General features: G+C 36.3%; 1 protein-coding gene across 2 annotated transcripts in view; it reads right to left on the bottom strand.

Annotated features, from left to right (window-relative positions):
* The window catches only part of ERC2 (ELKS/RAB6-interacting/CAST family member 2), a 535854-nt gene that overhangs the window by 225053 nt on the left and 284250 nt on the right, over positions 1 to 26551 (bottom strand). For both annotated transcript variants that reach the window (XM_064453879.1, XM_064453878.1), the window contains exon 13: positions 14741 to 14901. In XM_064453879.1, coding sequence (XP_064309949.1) covers positions 14741 to 14901 — 161 coding nt within the window. The remainder of the gene's footprint in view (positions 1 to 14740; positions 14902 to 26551) is intronic.

Raw genomic sequence — 26551 nt, 5'->3', positions numbered from 1 at the left:
TCCTAATGAATAACAAATGGGCCTTCACAATTCATTTAGTTCAGTACAAGCTGCCATTACAACCCATTTTGTTTTTTTAACTTTGTGGTAATGTATCATCTTGCCTGACTCTATGTCATCTTCCTGAAGGTCACTAAAGGTATGTAACTCCACTCTTAATAATGAAAAAAAGGAGGAAGGAAAAAGAGATATGACAAATTTTGACAAAGCACCGACCAGTCCATTCTGATATACTGTATCACACAGTGAGGCTTATACTTCCTACACAAAAATGCTTCCTGTTTTGTAAAGAAAGTCAGAAAATCACTGAAGTCTTCAAAATAATTCTGTTTTTCAATTAATAACTAAAATACAACAATACATGGGAAAGAATTCTTCGGGTTTCTGTTTACTCACTCTTGATTTTTGTTATGCCCTAAAATATAATCTGATTCTGAGCATTCAAAAAGGTATTAAAAGACCACGAATATTTATCTTTATTTCACAGGTATTTAGAAACATGTATTATGTTGCTATGGACAATTAGCCTTTTATCCAATTTTAGTTGGTAGTCTAACTCACCCACCCTAAGGTTTTAATTATCCCCTCAGTCTACATGCTTAGGCCTCAATTCATGCAGCTGGAAATCTGCCTCAGTGATGTTATAACCTTGTTAATGTAACAAAAGAGGAGTTTACTTAAAACTGTACTGACTGTGGACTTAAGCCAAATTTACTTGAAAGAGGAAAGAGACTGTCAAAAATCCTACAATAAACACAGAAATGCAGTTCTTTCATAACCTTCACCTTAATTCATATAGACAAGCAATTTACATGTAAGTGGATTCATATGGCCTGTGAGGGGCCTCCTCTCTGGAGCTGGACTATTCTTTGTACCCTACCCCCATCTTTAACAAAAAAAGCTCCAACAGCTCACTTTACAGAAATGGCAGAGTATCTGCAATCTTTTTTAATCACAATAAAACATAATTAAGATAAACATTTATAAAGCTAGTCAGTATCAATAAAGGCATTGTAATTTCACAAAGCCAATTTCAAGTAAGTTCAGCTAGCCCTTTGTCAAATATATATTTTAAATTCATAAAGGTTTTAGCTGAAGAGTGTAAAGTTGCACTTCTAATGAGGTAATAGTTACATTAGCCTTAAGTGGAAGTTGCTTGTCATATACTGATATCCCCCATTTATTTAGTTGCCAAATTACAGTAGGGATTTCCTAAGTTCATCTGTTAATTTTTAGGCTAGATACTAACAAAAACCTCCATTAGACTAAACAAAACATCATAGTATTGAAGTGTTGAAGGGAGATCTTTCCAAGAGAGAAAAAAACATACATTATACTTCTTAATACAACTGTGAAAATGCTGTAGGTAATTTTCATCCTGATTGGATCCTCGTACTACTTTTTTTAAGAGGGGATCTGATGGGAGGGGCAGTAGTGGGTAGCTTGGTGGTAGGCATGTATGCATAACGACAAAAATCTTAAAAGACTGTTTTCTTTTCACCAGTTTTCTTTCAGTTGTTGACAAAATAATCCAGGGACGCGAGAGAGGTAATGGGCGCCCAAAACAAAACTGGAAAGCAGTCAAGTTTCTTTCATGCATTCTGAAAGTTTAAATATTTTTCAATAGGTGAAAAGTCTTTCCTTTAAGCTCATGAATGTCAGAGTATTTTCCACTCTGTTAAGAGGGTACCAGATTGCTGGATGCCAGATGATGACCTACCACACTTCTTGGGCTTCTATTCTTTAAGTGTTCTGTAATAATCTCTACTTTTTTGCTACTGAATTTCACACTAGTCCTAACACCAGCTCCTGCTCTAAACCCCACAGACATGAACTACTTATCTTTTGTTTACAGACCACAGAGAAAACTAAAAGTAGTTCCTCAAGACAGTCATACAAGACCTTGATAAGGTTGTCTGGCTCACAAATATACTCATAAGGTATCAAACACAGTAAATAGTGATGAGAAAATGCCATATTTTGGAGCTTTTAGAGGGAGGGGGTTTAAAAGTTCAGATTCCTCTTCCTATTAACTGCAGTCCTACTTCCCAACCAGTCTTTGGGACATAGCTTGCTATAACATGCAGACTACTGAACATAACTACCATGAAGTCCCCTCACTACTGCTTACTGATTGATGCAATAAGGTCCTATGCTCCCACCTGACTGCATTTTATCCAAAAATCTTCCAGCCTAGAGAAATAAGGCAGGATATAAAAGTACATTCTTATGGATGTAGATTTAAGTGGAATTAGAATTTTGTTCAATAATTTAGATTCACAATCCACCTAATGTAAGGATTTGAAAGTACCTAGGCTTGCTTTGATTCTGTGTTGGACAGATATGACCTACCTATCTTATCCTATAAAACCTACCTTCAACATCTTCTCAGTACCTACCTCTGCTTCCTAATCATAAAGAAAGCTTGGGGGGTTGAAAAACAAAAGAACAAAGTAGTACAGTTAATGACTGTCTCTGTTAGACCAACCTATATTTTCCCTCCCACCTAGAAGATGGGAATGATGAAAGCAAGTCTTCAAAGAATTCAAGATGAGTTGTTTTCGTAGGCAAAAAAGAAGAATCCCTAGTAACTAGAATGATTTTAGCAATATGGTGATCCTCAAGGGCCTGTGTGGCCTAATTCTGGTCAGTCTCGAATGCAACAAAGATAAACTACATGTTTGAGGTAGGAGTGGTTAGAAACTGGGAAGAGTTTAACCACAGAAAAGTGTTTTTAAATTTCTAATCTAAGCCAGTAAATCACAGTTCCCCGCCTAGTATCTACATATTTACAAAACTAAAACTGGATGGGTTTTGAGAAAGTCACCATTAAATATGAGGAAAAAATATACCAAGTCTTTCACTTCCATCCCCCAATATACTTTTAAGTACTAAAATGCAACATAATAAGCATAGTACTCCTACTAGGATTATAAAAGCTCCTCTACAAATGCAACATTTCTATTTACCAACAACTGAAAAAAAATATTTCCACTAACAATATTCTGCATCAGTTTGTGCTGTCACCAAGCTTTTGCTTTTCCTTGAAAAGTTTATCTCTTCAGTTGAAGCCATTTCACCCTAAAGAAGGAAGTCAAGGTGTCCTTTTAAGGTGATGTTTATCCTGAACAAAACAGCTTGACTATAAGATGTAGCACAGGCTTATATAATATACCTTCTTAAATAGGGCTTTTCTTTGGTAAGATATCCTGATACACTGCACAACAGTGTGGACATAGCCAAGTTTGTTCACAATCAGAAAAAATTGAGATGAGCTCATCCTAATTTCCATTGTCATCACTTAAGTCATGATCTGTCAGTCTCTGCTAAACAGCAAGCACATCATTGAAAGGATGAACACCTGAAACACCATTCAGTGCTTTAGCACATTTTTGTGTGCTATGCCATATTTTACCAATCATATTTGAAGAATTCTCTTTTTACTACAATATTTTTACACTCACATTGTTTAGATAATGTTGACAGTGATAACATGGTACATGTTTTTATTATTATCTTGTTTATTATAGTAATGCTTGATAGCCAATAGAAGATGGGAGCCTATTATGCCTGGCATTGTATTAATAGTGTTCATCAGTCTTGTCAGGCTTATATCTAAATAGGTAAGCTATACACAGTTCAGTTGGAGGGCATAAACACCACCAGAACACATAGTGTGAAGTTCTCTTGCATTTAAAATATGGTAGGTATGAGTGTGTTTCCCTCCCCAAAAGACAGAAACTCTTTGACTTATTTCAAGATAGAGGTACAGACCTCTATGACAATAAACTCTTACAGGTGTCATTATATCAGTTAGATAAAAAAAGTAAATCTTACTTATGCCCTTACAGGCAGAAAGGTTGCCCTGTGAGCTCACACATTACAAAGTAAGAGAGAATGCACATTAGAGAGCATTAATGAACGCGCTCAGACACAAGAAAGCAAAACTTCAAGCACATCTTGAACCTTATTAGACACGAGAGCACCCGATCAGAGGAAATAAAGTGATATGAACTTGGATTTCTTTTTCCACAGAACACAGAGAAGTATTTGTTTTGCTGGGGGCATGGGGAAAGGAGGGGAGGGGAGGAGAGGGGAGGAATGAGGAGGCACAGGAAGGAGGCAGCAGTGGACTTACTTCATAGCACCTAACAGGTAATGGGAAGGCAGAGAAAACTAACCAAACCTTTCCCTTCTGCCACTACAAAAGCTGTTTCTGTTTGATTGCTTCTGACTCTGTTCTCTCCTGACTTTATAAGACCTTTTCCTTTTAAAAGAAAACATCAACATATACATTTTTAAGCACATTTTATATTTTTATACAATATTAAGCAATAATCCAGTAATTTAGTTTAAATGTTCCAAACCTTTACATTTCTTTGGTTCTCCAATGATCTGAGTTTACATTAAGGTCAGCATTATCCCAATGGGGAGACCCTCAGCTCATAATTCCTACCATTGAATTGCTTGTCCTGGGTCTCAAGTATGCAAGATTTGCCACTGGAAAAAGGAAAAAAAACCTGACCCATCATATTTTGAGGTTTAAAATGCAGAAACATCTGCTAGAATCATATTCAGTTGGCTGAGGTTTAGGAATATGGGAGCCTGCAGTTGATCAGTGCTGCCCTAGATGTCACGGAGGCCAATGGGAATTACACTAAGAGGGCTGCAGTAGACAAGGGTGTAATTCAGTCAGCTTTAAACAAAATCCATGAAACAGAAGCCTAACTTTTTCTTTCTTTTTTTACTTTCAGCCTCCTACTCCTTCCTTTCTGTCTTTTGAGCCACTTGTTCTTTTGAGTATATTATCAGAGGTAGAGGCCTTCACATTCCCATGCTGGCTGAACTTCAAAACAAATGCCATCCTGTTTATTATTTTTATCATTACTAATTTTTGAGCTAATAAAAGCACTTTTAAGGTAGTTTTAAAACAAACCATATATAGCTTTGTCAAGATCAGTAACTACAGAGTACAATTTTTTTCTATAGTATTGTTTTTCCAGTAGAATGATTTTGCTGCTTTTCTTATCTTAAAAAAAAAAAAAAGAAAAAAGTTGTGCAATAGAAACCAGACAAGAGGTGTTTAATACTTAGCAGATAGCATACAAAATTTTTCTTCTATATCTAAAAAGTTAGAATGATTGCTGAACTCCCCAGTAAGTTAACTTTAGAAAAAAATAGTAAGCTTCCTTACAAAACAGAAACATACTTCCAACTATAGCTTTCCTTTGGAAGAGTCCAGACCTGGGTTCTCATTCTTCAGGTTTGTACACCCCTCTTCCTTTTACCATTCTCCATGTTTTGCTGAACACTAACTCAAAGTCCCTCTCACTTTTATATACTACCCCTTTCATCACTGTCCCTTTCTGAATACTATTCCACCTTACATGGATTTAGAATGATATGAATCAAGATATATCATAGATTAAATCAGTGTATTTTAAACCCTAACACATTTATAAATTAAAAAGCAGAAAAGCATGTTAAAGAGGTTGATCTTTAAAAAAAAAGAGAAGCAAATGTAATGATTTTCAATCGCGACTGTTTCTTCAAATTTTCATTTGCATTACAAGAGACTAGAATACTCTGCATCTCAAAGTCCTTAAAGCAGCTTGAGACACCTGTAAACCTGAAGCACTATTAATCCTGTCTGTCTTCTAAGTGGTTCAATCACTGGAGATTGTAATGTAACTATCATATCTCACTCCTATAACCTGCACTTTAAAACAATCATTTTGTCACTTATGTCATCTTGTAAATCCACTTATACACTCTAGGGCAACAGAAGAACCAAAAGGCTATTCAAAGTGTGGCCTTTAATCTTTACAGAGTGTATTAGTTGACTCAATATAACTAGTGGCCACCCCCACCCCTTCCCCCCCAAAAAATGTTTTAAAAGTCATCTGATGATTAAGTACATGTGTTTCAGTGTAAGGGAGCAATCTGGTAGGAAAGAGCTAATACTTCAGTGAGAAAATAAATTTTTGGAACACAGTTCAAGAACAACTGCCGGAGTATAAAGAAGTAGCCATTTATGGATGTCTAGTCCATGAATTTGTCTAATCCCTTTCTGAACCAGCTGATGGCACCCTACCCTCTGTGGAAGCAAGTTCCAGAAGGTCATCAGCCAACCACTCCATAAAGCAGCACTCCTCTCTCTTTTGAATCCATCACTGATTAACTTCAGCAAGTGCCAGATATTCCTCATGCTGGGGGATCTGGCAAACAACAGTTCTATGTTCAGTTTATGCCTTCCTTTTTGATTCTGCAAACTTCAAACATATCCTCCCCCTGCCTTCCCCTCCCCAGAGGGAAGAGTCTTTAAGCCTCTCCCTCATAAAGCAGCTGCAGGATCCCCTTGATCTCTCTACCATTCAGGTTCTGGGTAAAGCACTTGAGGAATAAAACCCCTAAGGAGTACTGTGGAATTTCCAACATAAAATGTTTGCTGGAGAATTGGCTGTTATTTTTCTACTGGGGCAAGGTACCTGAATGGGTACAGAATAATGGCAACAAAATCAGAAATAAAAATGCACTACTACAGTACCGAGGGGCAACTACCATCAAAGTCCCTTTCCGTCTGGCAGATGCCTCAAACCATATGAATCATAGGAACCTGGAAGATCATTTTTTACAACTAGAGAGCCAGAAGCTTAAATTTCTATAGTTTCTTGAGACATTACTCATGGAAATGCACGATAATTCAGCCAAAATACTTGTGAAATGAAGAAAACAAGTTGGTAAAAATCAAGATCCATTTTCTAGATCAGAAAAGTATGTTTATTTTATATAACCATAGTATGTGTTTTCTGAAATATGTTTGAACCCTTTCTGGTTCGCTTCTGTGATATAAGAAACACTACTGCCACTCCATGACAGAGAGGAAGGTGTTGCCTACCTGGGAGAGAAACACTTTGAAAAGGTTGTTACTGCACTCTCCTACTGTCTAAAGGGGATGGGAAACATGGGAGAGTCTCCAGCTTCCTTTGCTTGGAAATCCATATAAAAGCAGGCAAACTACAGCCTCTCATATGATGTTTCGGAGATATCCTAAATTGATCTTACTAATCTTCAACAGGAGGTGACAACCTGTTTTGAAAGTAAATTATGACCTTAACAAGAACAGAATGAAGAAAAGAAATGGCATGCCTTCCTCCCATGCCGATGAAATTTCAGACATCATGAATCCTATTAAATAAAATCAAAATATACTTCCATTTAGTGTGAACATGTAAGACTCTCAAGTGAATAGGAACTTGGTGACACTCATACGTCTTTAAATAAGAGAAGCACTTTGCCAAGTAAACAGTTCACTCATTCTATTCTCACAGAGAGAAACATTTTATTGCTTTGTGCCCCTTCGTTGTTTACAAAAGAAAAACATCTCTTCATTTTAGTCAAGAAAGTTTCTGTTCCAGAGAACAAAGCCTTCATTTGGGTTTCTCTAATCTTTATGGTGTTTGCAAGTTGGTGTCAAAAATGTTAGTCAAGGCATGCTGTGTTACAGGTCTGTGGGGCAAAAGCAGTCACAAGAGACTTTCCACCCAAGTTAGAAGGAGACCACATTACCATTCTAACTACTTCCTATGGAAGTCACAGTTGTATCAACATCCTGCTGTTTTGTTTGTATTTAACTTGGGATATGACTCTCTACACTCTCAGCATGAATCCTACAATTAAATGGAAGCAGTCCACAGGTTACTAAAAAACAGCCTAGTGTTCTACATTCGAAATGGTACAATTTTTGAGACAGTCAACTTGCTATGCATTCACTGAACATATTTATAGTATACATTACCACAGTTGAAACAAGTCAAAATAATCCCTTTAATACAATTACAAAAAATAAACTGCTTTCTGAAAATTACTTTTTGTCCAGAGTTATTTATACACTTGTCTGTTATCTAACCTATTAAGTAAAGACACGTTAAAGAATTCATGTTAGAGAAGTTACCATAGCTATCTTTCTCAAAATATAGGCTGTATTAGAGCTGACAAAGTAGCAAAAAATATTTTTAAATTATCCTACTTTCAAAATAATACTTCAGAATAACACTACTTAGTCTAAGAAACCTGACCCTATTGTATTTGCTTAAGCTTCAATTCAAAGAGGATCCTTTAATGTCCAGTAGTATCCATTACTTTACCTCCACTACTTACTTTAATGTCCAGTAGTATCCACTACTACTTATCTAGCGTAGAGCTATCCCCAAACTAGGTGCTGGCTCTCTTTTTAGAATATAGTAACATTTTAAAAAGGAGCATAAACTAAGCATCTTTGCCCAAAACTTTTAGTTAAAACATCTCAGTTTCCAGTATAGGCAAGAGAAACCACTATCTACCTTCTTGCTTTCCTTTCTGAAAAGTAGGGTGCAGCAGGAAAGCGCTGCCTAACTGTGATGCAGAAAGCAGACAGTTTCTGTAGGGAAGCTACCGTTTTAAGTGGTTTTCAAGAGTGAGTTCCAAGCAATTTCAGACAGTAGTTCCAACTTTAAATCAACTTGCCGGTTTCTCCTACCTCGCTATATTGCTTTCCTCATACTTGCTGCTGTATGGAAATGTAAATGCTGCTGTATTTTTATTTCCCCCAAAAAGGAAATTAACTTCATGACTACATGCAAGTAGAGTCCCTACAATTTCATCAGGGATTTTCCTGTCAATGAATGTCATGCTTCTGGCCTGTGTATGTACTGAACAGGTGAACTGCATACACAGTTACTCTGAAATGTTCCAGATGCACTGGATTTACTACTCACACAGAGGTTTCAGAAGCACTTTTGACCATAGCTGTACCCACAGCGATGAGGAAGAAACCACTGTCCAGTGGGTGGCAGAACCTTTTGGGGTGAAGTAATTAGGACATAAATAGAAGAAAACATGTTGATTTCCTCTCCCTTTCCCTCCCCAGGTGCCAGTCTGAGTTGGTGATGGGCGGAAATAGTAATAGGAGAATGTAAGGCAGGGACATGAGCTGATTTGTCCAGTGCTGGAAACATGTCTAGATTCTCTGGACATCCAACAGCCCTTGTTGGAGCTGCAGCTCCTGCTTAGCTGCTACACAGATGTGAAATCCCGAACTTCTACTCCAGTAAAATTTATAGATGGAAAAAAGGGGTATGTCTGCAGAAAACCAGATGAATAGTAAACCTCCTTATACTTCTGCCACAAGTACTTCATAAAGCATTGTGACCTCTCTACAAAATCTGACTGTGACTAGTTTTACATCTTACACAGTCTTCCCCTTAGGCTGTGATTCCTGACTTCCAGAATCCATTCTAAGTCCCTCTTCACTCCTGCAAAATCCTCAGAAGTCCATTAGGAAGCCATGCTTGAATTTCCTGCACTAAAAGGAAGGAGTGAACCAGTCAGACCAGGTGAAAGATGAACAGCCAAGACACACCTCTTCCCTGCAACAAGACAAGCTTCCTGCTTACTCTGCGAAGCTGCTCATACTGTTTGTTGAACCAAGCAGATCTAGACCACGGCCTTGCACCCGAGACTGGCATCTAGTGGCAAATACAAGTGCCCTCTCCTTGTCTGGAGTGCAGCTGAACCAGTAACCCAGCAGGTAAAAGTGCAGTATGTGTTTAGCAAAGAGTGGCAGCTGGTGGGACTGAATGCTTGCTGGAAAAAACATTTTATCCCCTTCTTTCCACAAATATTTCATCCTTGACTATACACAGGTGCTGTTAAATGAAAAAGTAAACATACTGAAAAACAGAGATAAGCAATATTCATTTATTATTTGCAGTGAAAAAGTGGTGGACATTCTTAAACAAAGGAAGGGATGTTTAATTTTATACTGTCACTGTAAGAAAATTTACTGCAAAATCTGATTTAAAAATAAATTTTTTTTGACAGCACAGCGATGTTCTATTTTTGTTATTGAATGAAAGGACTAGTAGCTGGTTATTTTATTAGAAGATCTTTAATACTTCATTACTGAAATAATCTGATTTATTCCATATAAGGGAAAATACATACTCTTCTGGAAATTTGTAGTGAATTTCAGGGCAAAGACACTTCCAACAAAACTGATTTAGCAGTACCCACATGAACTCTATCAAAGCCAAGGAAATTCCCTTTCAAACTTTTGGCAAGAATTTCGTTTAATATACTCTGAAAGCTTCAGAGCACTGAGTGTACCGAGTTGACTGCTAAAGGAAACACTCAGTAATTAACAGTTGCATCTCAAAAATTAAGAATTCACAGATCTTCAAGTCAAAACATGAAGAAGTTCAGGCTTTTGGGGGATTAATCCCATGGTCACTCACTACTAAGTGCAATGTTTGTCACATATATCTAAGTCACTGAAAGATCATCAAATTAATGAAAAACCACAAGGAAATAATTTTCTTTTTTAATCTTGTATTTAAACATATTTCTAAGTAGAGTAAGCACCACAGAAAGTTAATTTAAGGACTTTTAACCAAGAAAACCCCAAATTTTGATAAAAGAGTTTGGGGGGCTCGGTGGGTGGGGTTTTTTTGCTTTGTTTTGTTTGAAGATTACATGCATATAGTGTAAAAGTTGAGCTAAAAATAAAGATGATGATAATTTTTATGTCTTTGTTGTCACATGCCAGTAGACTTTCTTTTACGACTATTGGCTCTCCAGGTTTATATCTTTCAAAGGGAAAATAATTTTGACCATTTCTAAAAAGATGATCTATCCCACAGAGTAAAATCCATTTTCCATAAGGACAGGCATTTATTTCACACATATATATAATGCAATTTTAATATTATATAAATACTCATTTAGCTATCTATACAGCTGTCTAATTTTGTTACAAGCAGGTTTATGAGTTTTGGAAGGAACCACCATATAGGAAAGTACATCTGCATGAGAGCATTGTGGATGCTTTGTGGTCATGAAAGTATGCTCCACAAATATGGCATTTCTGAAACATCTGAAAAAAACCCCACCACATCACAGCACAGAAACTTCTCCTATCCTCAAGCTCTTCATATTACAAAATGAATAAGCTTTTCTAGGCAAGCCTTGTGAAGTTGTCAGTAGGCTGTGCTCCGTCTTGCGGACTCTCAGAAAACAAAAACAATGTTTGGAAAAAGTAGCCTTGATATATATTCCTAACTACAACTTTTTAAGCTCAGGCCAATTGAAACATTTATGGATAATAAATACATCTTTATAAAACATTAACATGCCTTTTGTCACACTATGCAACATAGACATTTTTTTAAACTATCACTTATTAAAAAATAAGTGCATTGGTTTTTTTATGCTCAGAGATAGAAAGAGCACAAAGCATTAAGACAATTAGGCAGAATGATGGATTTGAACACATGCTGCATTTTACTGTTAACATGTATGCATAACTTCCATTAATGTCAGTATGAGTTATGTATGCACTACTAAAATAATATGACCATAACAAAAATATTTCCTCCAGAACTAATATAGTAATATTTTTAATAGGCATTTGGGGGGGAGGGGGGAAATCACATATTCAGAAAGTAACATGCAAATGCAAATCCTTCTCCACACTTAACACTTTGGACGTCTTTAAAATAAATCTTATTTTTTCATGTGTTGGCATCAGGTTAAGAATAACTTGATGTTTATCGCCTTCCATCAAAGTACTCTTCATTTAACGGGTACTTATCCAGTTTCCAGTTCAAAAAGACCAACCAGATAATGAACAAGATGAAGTTGCTATCAATTTTTATTCTAAACTTCCTTAAATAACTGAATATATATTGGGAACATGTCATGACAACTCAAGAAGTTATCTAAAACTGACAACTTATTATAGCCAGTAAATTAAGATGGATCTTGGCAATGTCAGCCAGATGGGCCTAGAATGCAGAGTTATGTTTGGAACTTGAGCATAATATAAGCATAGGAAATCATCATGAATGTTCTTAAAAAACACAGTTCATGCCTGTTTAACTGGAAGCTAGCAGCCAAAAACTGGAATCACTCAATATTAAATTGAAAAAATGATAACTAGATGTTATGGTCAATGCTGCCAATTAATAAATTATCTTATATATCAGAGACAAGACACACTATTTTAATATATTGCTACAACACAACATTATCATTACTTTGTCAGCGGATGCCTGGGTCATAGCTAGCTTCTACAATTTGTTTTTTAGAATACCTTAATTCATAAAAATGAATGTAATGCCATATTTAGTATATTCTGTTGTAATGCAGCAGTTTTATAAAGTTTGTCATACACTTATTTCAGTGAACATTGACAAAAATCAAACTACTGTAATGAAATATCTGAATTATTTCTGAAAGATGTTTACTAATACATGGGTATCTATTATTTTACGTTGTTTAGTATGTCTTATTAAATTAAATAACCTGAAACTAATATTTGCATTTAATTTGTATTTAATAGCAGTCATGTAGCCCTTCCCATATGCAGAGCTCAAAAAAAAAGAATAAGTATGTTCATTTTTGTTTCTGATTCAGTACTAATGCTGTTAAAGGAGCAGTAAAAAGAAAAAAATAAATATGATTCTGTGAATTTCTGTCATTATTCTAATCTGTTCTCTCTGTTTAGTAATATTGTGCTGTGATTTTATATATTTTGTCTTGTTCGTTAACTCTATTTCCTATCTCCAAGACCAGCAAAACCATCCTAACGTCTACAGCTGTATTAATTTCTTTCCACCTCACCACAAGCAATAGAAGTTCTGTCTGATTCCATCTCTGATATGAACACAGCTTTGTAACATATTTCACAGAAACTAAACTTAGGATAGAATTAAAAATAGTAATAGAATATACATTTTTTTAATGAAAGTGAGTTCTAATTCTAGAACTCTAGAATTCTAGAATTAGTCTAAGTAGGAAGAAGTATGCATTACAATTAATTGCATTTTATTATTACAGGTTAGAATGATTTTGTTATTGACTTAGAACTTCTAAGGAATTTCAGGTCAGTTCAGGTTTAAAAATGAAAACTGTATACAAACAATTGTTTCTCTTGAAGGCAGAAAAAAGGTAATGACAGAAAAAGTCTATGTACTTACACAGCTAACAAAGTAGTAATTAAGAAATCAAAGGCAAAAAAGAAAAATAAGAAAGTCTTTTACAAAGAAACCCTACTATTGACTACTCAAAGAAAAAAAAAGAACAAAAAACAACACATATTTGACTAGAAATTTTTATTTTTTAAGTGCTAATTTAAAATTTTATTCTAATTTTACTATTTTACTTTTTAAAATTATACTGTAAAAACACACTATATTTTCATATCTCATTTTAAATTCCAAACTATTCCTAACTTGGACCTTTGATACTGGGTCTCTCACCACTAGTACCTTTATTCAGAAAGCACAACAGCTTTTATCGAAAGAAAAGTCAAATTTCACGAGTTTTTACCAACCTCACTTCCCAGACTGAAGATACATGCCTTACACAGTACTGTGAGGTTCTGTGTACCCAACCAAAAAAGTTGCAATAACAGAATTAAAGATACTGTGGTTTTTTTCACTATCTTGCTCAATAATTGAAAATTATGATTAAAAGAAAATAAAAAATCTTACCACTAGGAGAAAAACCAAGCATGCTCTCAGAGAAACAGACCGAAGCACTATACAGAAAACTGATGACTGCATGAAATACTGGCACTGAGCATCTGAGTTATCATAGGTAATTAATATGTACATGTAAAAGAAAATCAGAAAACTAAAAAAATGTACCAATATCTATTATAGAAGATAATATCACAGCATACATGCTGTATGCATCTGTACAGATATAGACCTTATTAGAGTCAAAAGCAGAAGTTCATTTGATTTCACTGGAAACATTCATGATTACATTCCAGTATTTCCGCACCTTTATTACATGGCCTATATTCCATAGCCTTAAAACCTACTTTTATAAAACTCTATCAAGCATATGTCTCCGTTTCTACTTTGTCTTATTTACAACAATATTATTAAAATATTTTTTGTCTGATTATTTGCCATCCTTGAAAATGTAAGGATATCTACAACAACTTAGTTGAAGTTATATATGGCTTAAGTGTTTTGTTTTTTTTTTTCCTTCCTCAGAAAAACATTTTTGAAATTACAGCTGTGAATTTTCTTTGTTGAATGCTAACTACACACTCATCAGCCTAGCCAAGTCATAATCGGTTTGCTGGTTTTTGTCAATTTTAAAGATCGTGTCAGAGCTTTAACATCCCAAAATTACAGATATTTACCTTTATTGTGGGTAGGAAGTTAGATTTAAATTAAAGGTCTATCTTCCTTTTTTAGTTCTGTACACTTAAACACAGTGATAAGGTGTATGCAGATAGGTTTTTTGTTGTTTCGGGTTTGCGGGTTTTTTTAAACAATTGAATGCAATAAACTTTGCACTGTCCATATAAAGTTAATAAACCCCTTTCCTTGATTTCAACACTAACAGAAACTTCAACATAGAACACTCACTGAAAAATGGGGCTTTAGACCCTCAGTTTCTCATGGAAGTTATACTGTGCTGATATTTTATTTATATGTAACAAAGGACAGTTTTCAAAAAATTCTTCTCATGTCAACTGTTACGTACTTCTAAAATGAAGACTTTTGCATTTCCGTATTTTAAAAGGAATTTAATAGCCTTATAGCTATTAGAAGTCCTTAGATTCAGACTTAAATATATACATTGAAAAAAAACGCTTAGAGAAAAAAAAAACCAACACTGTCTCTTAAGGCAAGAAAGTAATTTTAATTTTTGTAGAAATTAGATAAATCAATGTACTTACTTCATTTCTAGGATTTCTTCAAGCTGTTTTCTTCGTTCTATTCTCAGGTTAGCCAGATGTGCTTCTTTTTCAGCCAAAGACTGCTGTGTTGACGCAAGACGGGCTTTGGTAGAATCTAATTCTTGTCTAGTCTTTTCCAGTGCATTCATCAGCTCTTCTACCTAAGAGAGAGAACTTTTAAGCTCCGTATTCTTTAAAATAAGTAAATCTTAAATCTATATAAATCCAGAAAAAAACCATACAAAGGGAATTATTTTAAGTAAATGACTGTTTGAATCCGTTCCTATCTTAACTGTTTTAAAAACTAAGAACAGTAGTAGTCTTTAAATACCAAAAAATCTTAGTGTTTCCATGAATCCATCAAGTAATAAGCAACATTTATACAAAACAGAACTAACACAGACCACCAGAAACCTATTTAACCTGGGCCACTGCCACATACAGACACAATTTATAAATATTTTCTGCACCATTTATATTATTTAAATTCAGGGTGGTGGTAAGTCATCATAATAGTAATTTCAGAAGTTTTAAATGTGGATATAGCTGTGTATTTTAATATAAAACTAGTCATGACAATCCATTTATTTTTCATCAAAAATGCACACCCTTCTGTGCGGAACAGGTTGCCCATGAAAGCTGTAGACTCTCCAATCCTTGAGTATATTCAGATCTTGATGGAATGAAGCCTGGAGAATCTGATCCAACTTCGAAGTTATCCCTGCTTTGAGCAGGGGTTTAGACTGCATTGCCTCTAGTGGTCGCTTCTAACCCGAATTATTCTGATTCTGAACTTTAAATGTCTGTTACTGCTCTAATAACAACCAAGTTATTTTCCTCATGACAACTGTGAAAATCTCTGAAGTATGAAATATAGGAATGTTAGGGTGATCCCACTCTTTCTTTAGTGTTGGTAAATGTCAACTGGATGTAGGATGAATTGCTTATTGCAGGAATTCAGAATACCTTCATCTTTTCAGTAAACAAAATTCAGAAGTAAAAAAAGTGTGTGACATGGTCTATCACATTATTTAAAAAACATGCTAAAGAATGGAGTCTACATATGAAACCTGCCTGGCAGAAGAAAATTTACTTGTGGTGTGAATCACTATACTCACAGAACCAGAGGGTCACAAACAGTCTCTGGTAACCAGTATGATTTCTCCCTATTCAAACGATACAGTTTACATTAAAAGCTGTGAGTAAACAACAGATTTAATTTAGTTTTATGAGATACAGTGATTTAAATAATGAATGTCCTATTTCCTGTATTTTCTTTCTCACTTCCTTTGTCCAAATATTAATGTTTTATAAATTAGCCAACACTTCAGGAAGAACATCTAAATAAAATGAAATGGGAGAGAGAATATATTCCAGTTATTCATGGGATGCAAGTCATTGAAAAGTATTCACTTTTGCTTGTGTACTGAAAAGTCTGACAATATTCCACCATGGTCACATAATCTATAAACACCATGTCACCCCACACTTGCCATCTTGTTTGGCAGATGAGAACATAAAAACGCAGAATAGTAGCACTTCCATATCTTTAGTATCATTGCCCTCTGTTTCCTACAGTTTCAGCTGAATTTAGTACCCAACCTGCTGACTGACTGATTGCTCACCTAAGTTCTGAGATATCACATCAGTTATATTTTAAAACATTTAAGGGATTTAAAGACTTGAGGAAAACAAAGCTGAGGATTTGCTAATGTATATTAATAACATAGTCTTGTATTACCAGACAAAAGAGATCAAAGTTTGAGAGGTAAAAAACCTTTAAAAATTTAAATACGAAAACTTTTCCAAACCACAAATCATTAACATGTGTAGACATGAAAGTTATACCTTCATTTACACTTTCAACACGGCATTTGCCAGTTAGTTCTTCCTTCATTTTTTCAACATGACCCAAGTTCAGAGTTGTAGGTTTCCCTAGTTAACTGTCCCACCAACACCTACAGACGAATTCAACTGGCAGGCATGTGCAGAAGAAATCGATTTTTTTTTTTAATTCAACTACTATCAAAGGTAAACGTGTGGAAGCTGAAGTTGCACAAGCAATCATTTTAGCATGTTTATTTTATAGCTGTAGCAGCTATATTACAATGGAAAAATAACTTTGAACACTGAAGGCAGTATTATCTAGATATAAAAGTCTAGGAGGGAAAAAGCATGGTAAAACAAATTCTTAATGTAAGTGCATGTTCTCTGATATTAGAAATAAAAGTATGGCAGAAAAGAAAATGAAGGGTTAACATCGATTTACAACTCTTACTCCTACTGTAAGAAATGAAAACAAATCCAGTACCTCTAGTGCAAAATTTTAGCTTTCTGACTTTTGGGAAATGTGGGGGTTTTTTGCTGCATTTAGGGGCATTTCATGTAGAGAATAACGTGTGTGCAGAAGTACTTTCCTCTCCAACGTACTGGTATGGCCCGGCCGTCCAGCACTTGATATGCCTTCAGGTGCCGAGGCCAGGCAGGCACGGTCGCTGGGCGAGCCCCTCGGGCGGCGGCGGCGGCGGCCCCTCGGGCGGCGGCGGCGGCGGCCCCTCGGGCGGCGGCGGCAGCCCCTCGGGCGGAGGCGGCGGCGGCCCCTCGGGCGGAGGCGGCGGCGGCCCCTCGGGCGGCGGCGGCGGCGGCCCCTCGGGCGGAGGCGGCGGCGGCCCCTCGGGCGGAGGCGGCGGCGGCCCCTCGGGCGGAGGCGGCGGCGGCCCCTCGGGCGGCGGCTCTGCCTTGCAGCGACACCTTTTGGGGAAGGTGAAGGTGACGCCGCCGAGCTCCCGCGAGGCTGCTGAGGGGCAGCTCCTGACCCAGCCGGGCAAGAGAACGAGTGCCTGAAAGCCTGCTCGGTTTTCCCCGGCTGTATCTCTTAGTCTGACTACTTCTAATCACAAACTCGGCCATTTTCGATACCAGCTGAAGCATTAATAAGAACTCGTGTTTTGAAAGAGTTTACCGTGGGAACCTCATGGAGTACAAAGTTCTTTGCTAGTAAGTACTCTATGCCCTAAATACATTATTAACTGGTTTTTCTTCCTTGCAAGACAAGGGCCTTGTTTCATCCTTTGTATTTTCTAATAAAAGCCATTATTTTTTTCATACTTTCAGAAAGCCTGACCTCAGCACTTCACAGATTTTTATTAAAATCAGTACTAGAATTAAGTTTACCTTTCAAAATGGCAGAAAACCAGCAAACTAAACTACTATAATTCTTTCTCAGTTTTGAGTCTATTTTAAATGAACACTTTCTACTTCTGCAGCTTCACATTTTCAAGCCCAATCAGCAGCATTTCACACCAAGATAAGAACTGAAAAAGAACTGAATGTGGCTAAAGTATACATCTGTGTTAGCAGATTCTGTAAATTAAAGATGGTTAGGGCTCAAATGAATGACAGTTTATTAAAAATGCCCTGGAGCATTCTTAATTCCAGATTGGATTCGGCTCAGCACAACTCATGCTAACATAATACTGTTCCAGTTTGTGGGAATAAGGAGGGGGAGGGACAACTGCATGTTTTCTCAGTTCAAGTATAATATATGTCTGTAGGATGACGAAGAGCTGGCAACTTTCCAGCAATCAAGATTAGTATTATTAGTATTACTATCTTTAAAGGCACTTCATGGCATTTCAATTTAACAATGATATTGGTGATAAATACAAAAGCTTTGAATTTCCCTAACTGACTTTTTCAAATATCAGTAGCCATATAAAACCTCCATACCTACTTTCATTTAAAACTTAATCTTGTCTTAGTACACATGGATAATTTATTAATTTTCTATAGTAAAATAAAATAAGTAAATCTGACTACTTATAGATTCTTCACTTTTCTTAAATACAAGCATATTAACCATTATAGATAACTAAAAGAAAAAAGTTAAACTATTACAATTGTCCAGTACAGGTTTATGTGAGCTGCATTTTTATAATATCAGTCAGTGTAATAATCCATCCAGTTTTTCTGACGTGCTTTCTTTTTTCCATTTACTAAGGAAATCCCTTTTTTGGTTTTTTTTTGCCAAGTTACACAGTACATAAATTTCCACTATCTCCAGTTCTATGAAGATTTATTTAATAAAACTATATTTGCATTTTTCCCCATGATTAAGCATGAGATTGCAAAAAAGGAAAGGCTATATGCCTTAAAGTTTTTCTTTGTGGCATTCCTACAAATTTATTCTGTCACTGGACTAAAAGGACATAGATAACATATACATGGAGATGAGGGAAAACAGATAAAAACTTGGATTTGTACACACAAATATCCACTCACCAGCTTTTCTCACTCACAGGCTGGAGGCTTCAGCTTTTTCACTAATGGATTGCCTATGCTTTGCATAGTGAAGCATGAGTGCCAGGCGTGCCAGGCATCCCAGGATCCTGTACCAGCGGCTGCTGGCCAGGCAGAGAACCACTCTATCTCATGACTAATTCAATTATACACCTACAGGAGGTCCAACACAAGCCATGTGGAGCCACTGCTCTTAACATTACCAAGACTGTCCTGCAATATGGTTTGTAAATACCTTGGTTCTTTCTGTTTCTAATGGGAATTTCTCCAGTATAGACAGTACAACTGTCTAAATGGTTTCATTAAAAAGGTGTTTTTCACAAAAGCAAACAGACATAGCAAAGTGTCATACTGAGCTTTGCAAGACATGGAAATAAACTCTTTGTCACTTTCCCTCCACTCTCTTCCCATCCCATTTGTCATCCACAGCCAAATTCCTTGTCTCTGACTTCTTCCATCACAGCTTTTAAATCGGGGAAACAGGTCTAACAAAACCAGTATAGTTACGGAGGCTGATGTTCCTCAACCTTTCCAAAGACATTAGGCACATGTTGTCTCTCACAATTTTGGATATTGACAGAGAAGAAAAACGTAACTATACTCCAGAATGTGTATAAGCTTTAAAATAAACATTTTAAGTGAGGGATTTGACAGAAAATGAAGTAGAACACTTATAAAATCCAGGGTAATGGTTCATTTTCAACTTGACATTCTTTTTTTTAAAAGAAATCATAATAGACTAGGCAAGTAGGGCCCAATGATAACAACCAGCAATGCAGTGGTAGTACAACACAAATTACCAGAAGCACTAAAATAGCAGTCCTCATGAAATGGCTTGCCATCTCCATAGGAACACAACAGCACAATTATCAAATGGGATGCCATGCTGCAGAATTTGAAATCAGAAATATTATTGAGATTACTTTATTACTTGAAGTAGGATTTAAACTATTTTAATTCTTTTGCTAAGTACTACCTTAATAATACATGAGATTTAGTTTTCTTCAGATAAAGAAGAAAGACATTATAGATATAGCACATATTTCCCATCTAGCCTTGTAGGGACCATAGTCAGGGTGAGAAGGTACTTTAGTTTCCTTAGTATTTCCTTGCTGGCTGTCCCATGGTGGCTACCAGTCATGTTAATTTATATTAGCATGGTGTTAGGATAGAGACGTATGTCCATCTCTATGTAAAAATATTCCAGAATTTAGCACATTCCCATAGATCAAAAGAAATACATATCCTAAGTGAAAGGATTAATAATGTAGTGGTCTTTACTAAGTTAATTTAAGATTTTGCAAGACATTACTAACTTTCTTGATACTGAGTCAGAACTTCGATCATCTTTTATTCTAAACCTCAGTAATTCAATAAAATATAGGGCCACAACAGTATAGATTTTGGATTCATTATCTGGTCTTCCAATTAATAAAGTGATTTCACCTATAATTGAAAAACATAATTAAATATTTTTTGAAAATATTGATAATAATCAGTGAAATAGAATAATAATGAGTTTAAAAAGCCAAACCAAAACAACAACCGAAAGCAAAAAGAGAAGTGTTTTTTAAATAAATATATATACACGCATATATACAGTTTCAATTAAATCAAATAAAAATGATGCTATAACTAATGCTAACCTCTGTGCTCTAGGGTCATGTTTCTAAACAGATGAAAACAAAAGCTATTCTCAAGTGCAAACAAAAATGATGCTTCCACTGCAGCCTCAGGAATACTATCATCTATTTAAACGCTTCATCTTGTGAAACACAACTGGCTTCCAGTTATAGAATTCTCCATTAGTTTCAACTAGAAAACACTGTATGACAACCCAGTGTCAAAATGTGAATGCGACCTCCCTCCAAAACTTAAAAGGATGGGCAAAACAGAAGAATACTCCTCACAGATGCAGCTGGAATGTTTTACGGCAAATAAAAGTTCTTTCATTAGCAGCAAAATACAGTTATATGATGGAGTAATTAATATCACATTCTGGTTATGCAATGCTATATAAAGCAGAAAAAAAACGACCTCAGATCGTGTCAATAAAGATACAGTATTCAAAGTGTTGCAAGAATCAATCAACAAATGTTCTTTGTCCAAGGTAAACTGCACACTGACAAGGCCTAACTCACTGTCGGCCTCATTCAACTCTAGAAGTCATCCAGACGTGCACTGTAATGGAAACAAGACCAAGCACCTGAGCAATCGTGCAAGTCCATTACTTACAAAAAAAAATAAAAAAATAAAAAAAAATAATCTTTTACAGTTTTTTCATTTAGTTTGAAAATGAATTATTTTGTTGACATATTAATTTTTTATCCTTTTTCAGTGAGTTTCATTTGAGCAAGTCTGTGATTGTTTTAAATGGCTGGTAGCTTCAGTATTGCTCAAACTTACACTTACTTGATACTGTGCAAACCTAATTACAAAAGTAGCATTGAAGGTGTTTTATAGTTTTGCAAATGAAAGCAGATTTAGATAGAATATATTGATAAATTACACAGCTCAACCTAATGTTTTCAGAAATATAAAAAAATATGTAACTGAATTAGTTACTGAACATATGCTGATTTCAGTAGGACACTCAGTTGTCCTACAGGATGTTGTATCTGGAAGAGAACTCTTATAGACTGAAAACAATTACGCTGTGTGATTTCAGTGTTGAGTCTTTTTAGATAAACCATGCAAGTAGAGCAGAGCAACTCTTTAGCTGGTGTTAAAGTACAGCGCTGTCAGACTGGCCTCTCTGGTTAACGTCAATAGCACTGCGTATAAAAGGTGACTAAAGTGTGTACAAATGTTGATCTTTGGAGAAGGCATGCCTAGAATCATACACACATCTACTATTTCATCCACCAGGTCAACTTCAGGGAGAGAGGGCAAATCGGGAGTTTTCTTGCCAAAAGTTGATTCTTAGCACATTTGTTAGGTTACACTCAACAAAGCTACTTCCCCACTGCTTTTAATCCATAATCCCAATGTATTATTAAAGTTAGAAATGCTTCTCCCTTAAAATATTTCCAAAGGCAGCAGAGATTCACATGGTATGTGTAAAGTCTTACTGCAAACAGGTAATTTATGTATGTAAGTGCTTCTCCACGCACTACAATGTGCTTACATATTGTAGCCTAGCAAGTAAGATTTATTAAAGTGAAAACATCATTGTATGAAAATAGTTGGGACAGTTTTACGTGAGAAATCTCAGAAAATACAGTTTCCTATCTAGTTTTGACACAAGCTGAATAATATTGATATGCAGCAAGATAAATAAAGGACTCATGCAACTGGTAACAAGGTATAGCTTCCGCACCAAAGAAATTTGATACCATTTTAGTACTGTGACTTTTAACATACCGTTCATGCAAGTACTGCAGCCCAAGGAAGCTGCAACTGTGCTCTTCTCTTAATGCAGATAATCTTTCCCTGTTTACTTAATTCTATGGCATTTTTAATCCAAAATTATTTATACAATATTTTATTGGCTTGGCACACCTACAAAAGTCACAGTGGCATGGACATGCTACATGCTTACAAACTAAAATTAATTCCTATTGTATCTAATGCAGTATCAACTATATAAATAACCTTAAGAAAAGTCATGGTATATCTCTACATTAAAGAACCAAGTTCTGGCTCCAGCACACCCATCTGCAGGTCACTCTTACCAAGAAAAATTCTACTACCAAGAAAAGTTTGACTACTAAGGGTGCAACTGGTAGTTACATCCTTATTCAAATTTATCCAGAGCCATGGGTGAACTACAGGAGAACACATGGAGCAGGACTGCAAACAGTTGACTCAGTTAATTGTTTCAGCCATGGTACGAACATAAGCAACACAAGATTACCAATATGGGCTCCGTCATAGGCCAAATAAGCTGCACTTAAGCACTAAAAATAAAGGTTATATATTTAATATAATTTCTGGTACATTTCTGAGGAAAAAGCTTCTTTAGAAGGAAATCTTTCTTACAAAAATAGTAATTAAAAACTGCTTTGGAGGGTCACTTCAGGGAGACACCAGTCAATAGGAACAGAACTGAAGTGCTTATGAGTCTGTCCAGGATAGGGTAGCCCATAGGACAGTCAGGGGAGGCCTGCGGGGGACAACAAGATGTCTGACAACTGGACTCCATTATTAACACATGATAAGCTAGGAATTTTCACATGATGGAGCAAAAATATCAACCCAGATTTTGTCAGCAGGAATTCCTCCATGAAGGCAGTTTACAATCAGCGTGTCAAATTTTCTAAATAGAAATCTTGCTCAAATACTAGCTCCCTGTTCATGAAACTATTCCCACACCTACTACACAGTAATAAGCTTACTGGATAAATCAGTAACAGATCGCAGCGCCTCCCCTCAATCAACACACTAGAGAGAAATTCCCCATGGGAGGAAGAAGCAGTGCTGGAGGAGCAGGATGCCAAACTGAACACAACAACAGTCTCAGGAAATACTACTTGCGCAAAAAGGGAGCCAGATGTGAGGGTGGTTGCACAGCCTGTTGCCTCTGAGAGCAGGGCTGCCGGCACTTAGCAGAAGCTGAGAAGGCAGTAACAGACCCACAGATGCCTCCACAATGCTGCAGGCACACTAGCTCAGAAGGAAACTATGCAGCGACTAAACAGATACCTACACATAATTGCACAGGCAGCATGCAATGCTGCAGAGCAAAGTTGCAAAGATACAGAATGTGCAGAATTATACACACACACACAATGCAGAAAAGAAACTGTAGGAATTATGAGGAGCAGCTGAGGGAACTGGATTGTTTAGCCTGGAGAAGAGGAGGCTGAGAGGAGACCTTATCGGTCTCTACAACTACCTGAAAGGAGGTTGTGGTAAGGTGGGTGTTGGTCTCTTCTCCCAGGTCACTACCAATAGAACAAGAGGAAAGGGCTTCAAGCTGCATCAGGGGAGGTTTAGATTGGATATTAGGACAACTTTCTTTACTGAAAGAGTGGTCAGGCATTGGAACAGGCTGCCCAGAGAGGTGGTAGAGTTGCCATCCTTAGAGGTATTTGAAAGATGTGTACATGTGGCACGTCAGGGCATGGTTTAGGAGACATGGTGGTGTTGGGTTGATGGTTGGACTTGATGATCCCTGAGGTCTTTTCCCACCTTAATGATTCTATGATTCTATGAATGGCTCACTATGATTAGAGATGGGAGAAGAAAATCAGGTGGGGGAGAGAACACTGACAAGGGCAGGAAGATAGCCCAGGAAGTACTGTCCTTCTGAAACTGCAAAATTTTAAAATTTTCCTCAATCACTATCTGAAGGAAGGAAAAGGAAGTGAAGAGGCTTTATAACAATGACTTTACTCCAGGTTAGCTCCTAAAATATAATTTCCATCTCTCTGTGAAGTACAGGAGCAGTTAACAACAAATAAAAAATTATTGGGAAAAACAAGGATTCTGAATTACAGAACTTGCTCTTTTCCAAGCAACAAAACCACATTGTTCAACTGTCACTGAATCAAAACAAGGTTTAGTGAGGATGCCCAGATGAAGAAAAAGAGCTGTCACTCAAACTATTGCATCACCTACAACAAAAACAAAGATTTCAATTCTGTCACAGCAGTTTGTGAGAGTTTGGCCCATATATAAAAATGCAGATACTGTAACTCAAAATTCCAGCACCTAGGTTTTATATTTGTCTCCCCTCATGCAGTTAATGATATACCAGCCAAAAATGCATTTGGCAATGCATTTCTACTGAGTGATAGATATTGTTTCGCTAGACTGAAAAAGGGGAGGAGAAGATTATCATATTTATACCCCTATTCAACCTTATCACTATAATATTCCAGAGTATTTATATTACCCCAACATCTACCGGGTACAGGAAAATAATAGAAAAAGGCAATAGAAATGGTGCCTAGCTCTCTGTTCCATGAATTTAGTTGCATTTTCCCTCTCATAACCATCCACAAGTACTCCCCCACTACGATGCTCTGCAATTCAATTTTCTATGACCATTCTACTCCCTTTTGGCTTCTGATAGAATAAATATCATAGAGTTGCCTCTTTAGCAAGCTCCCAGAATTTACAGAACCAAATCTCCCTCTTCATCTTCCCAGCCTGCTGGTCTAGGTCATATTGGAACATTTCTCTATATTATTCTTGGAGTGCTTCAGTTCCAAATTATGCCTGGTAGTCACTTAACTAAACGTCTTTGCCTTTTTATCTTCTCAGCCCAAGGATGTGACAGTTGAAATATTTTAACAGATCTTCAGATCTTCCCTACAGAAGTTAAATGAGTTCCCAATTATTACCAATTAGTTATTGCTCAGCCTTTTTGTTGGGTTATAAGCTCAAAAATTGGGGTAAGGCAGCTTTTCTTATCTAGTGATTACAAGAAATTTTTGCCATCTGCTAGAATAAATATTGAAGAACAGCAGCTGTCAACATTTAGATAGAGCTTTCATGCTTCCTAAATTGCACCTCACATTACATTACAACAGGAATCCTTATGAAAGGCAACCTCATTAGATGCAGGAATTGTATTGACAGGTAGTATGAAGAAAGTTTCTGTATAGATAAAGCAATAATCAGTTTATAATAGAAAAACAGAAAATCTAGAAAACAAGAGAAGTTGTACTATAAAGCCTTGGCTTCAACTGGGCAACCATAATAATTGCTCTATGGAATTTACTGAAGATTTTACTTCTCTAACTGTTGTATGAACATTATTTAGATACCAAAACAATGGGCACTCATATAAAAGCCTAAGTTTTATATAGCTATAAATACCTTCTTTTAGGCAAAATACATTAGGCAAAGTTTGATTAGAATAATATTTTTTTTCACCAGACAAAAAAAGGAATAGTAGTAACAGAATCTTTAACTAACATAAGCTGCTTTTTATTCCTCAGCTAAAAATTTGTTTTCCTTCTTAGTCTCTCAAGCCTCTTCCCACATGAAGCAAAATGCATGGAGTATAAACAGAAAACATGCAGATCTACAAGTTGATATTATTCACACTATTTCAAGGCCAAATATATGGGCATTAAGAAGACAAGCTGCAACAGGGCTTACAAAACTTACAGCTGGGAGGCGTAAACTGGCCTTAATGAGAACTGTATTTTGGATCTGCTTGACCTTCCATGTAAACTAACACCCTTGCTGCTGTTCATATTCTGTATAATAGTTCTCATCAGGACATATCCTTTATTATTCTTATGTCCCTCTCATCCAAAGACAGGTTTGGTTTCAGAGGACAGAGACATCTATGTCCACATCAGATTGTATATTTGAAGTATTTTTTTAAGATCTAGAGTCCCCATCAAAGGAACACACAATCCCACAAGTGAGGATAAGTTAAAATTATATTAAAGTGCATTTACAAATGTAAATATTTACACAACATGTTATAAATTAATGTTTTCTTTCTCAACTTTGTACAGGCTTTTGTCCCACAGACAAACTTTATTATGGAAGTCTCCACTATACCAAGCAGCTAAGTCTTTAAATAATCAGTTTTCTATTTTACAGTTG

Source organism: Phalacrocorax carbo, chromosome 6 (assembly GCF_963921805.1).
Source record: "Phalacrocorax carbo chromosome 6, bPhaCar2.1, whole genome shotgun sequence".
Classification (NCBI taxonomy): domain Eukaryota; kingdom Metazoa; phylum Chordata; class Aves; order Suliformes; family Phalacrocoracidae; genus Phalacrocorax; species Phalacrocorax carbo.
This window is presented reverse-complemented; position numbering and strand designations above follow the sequence as displayed.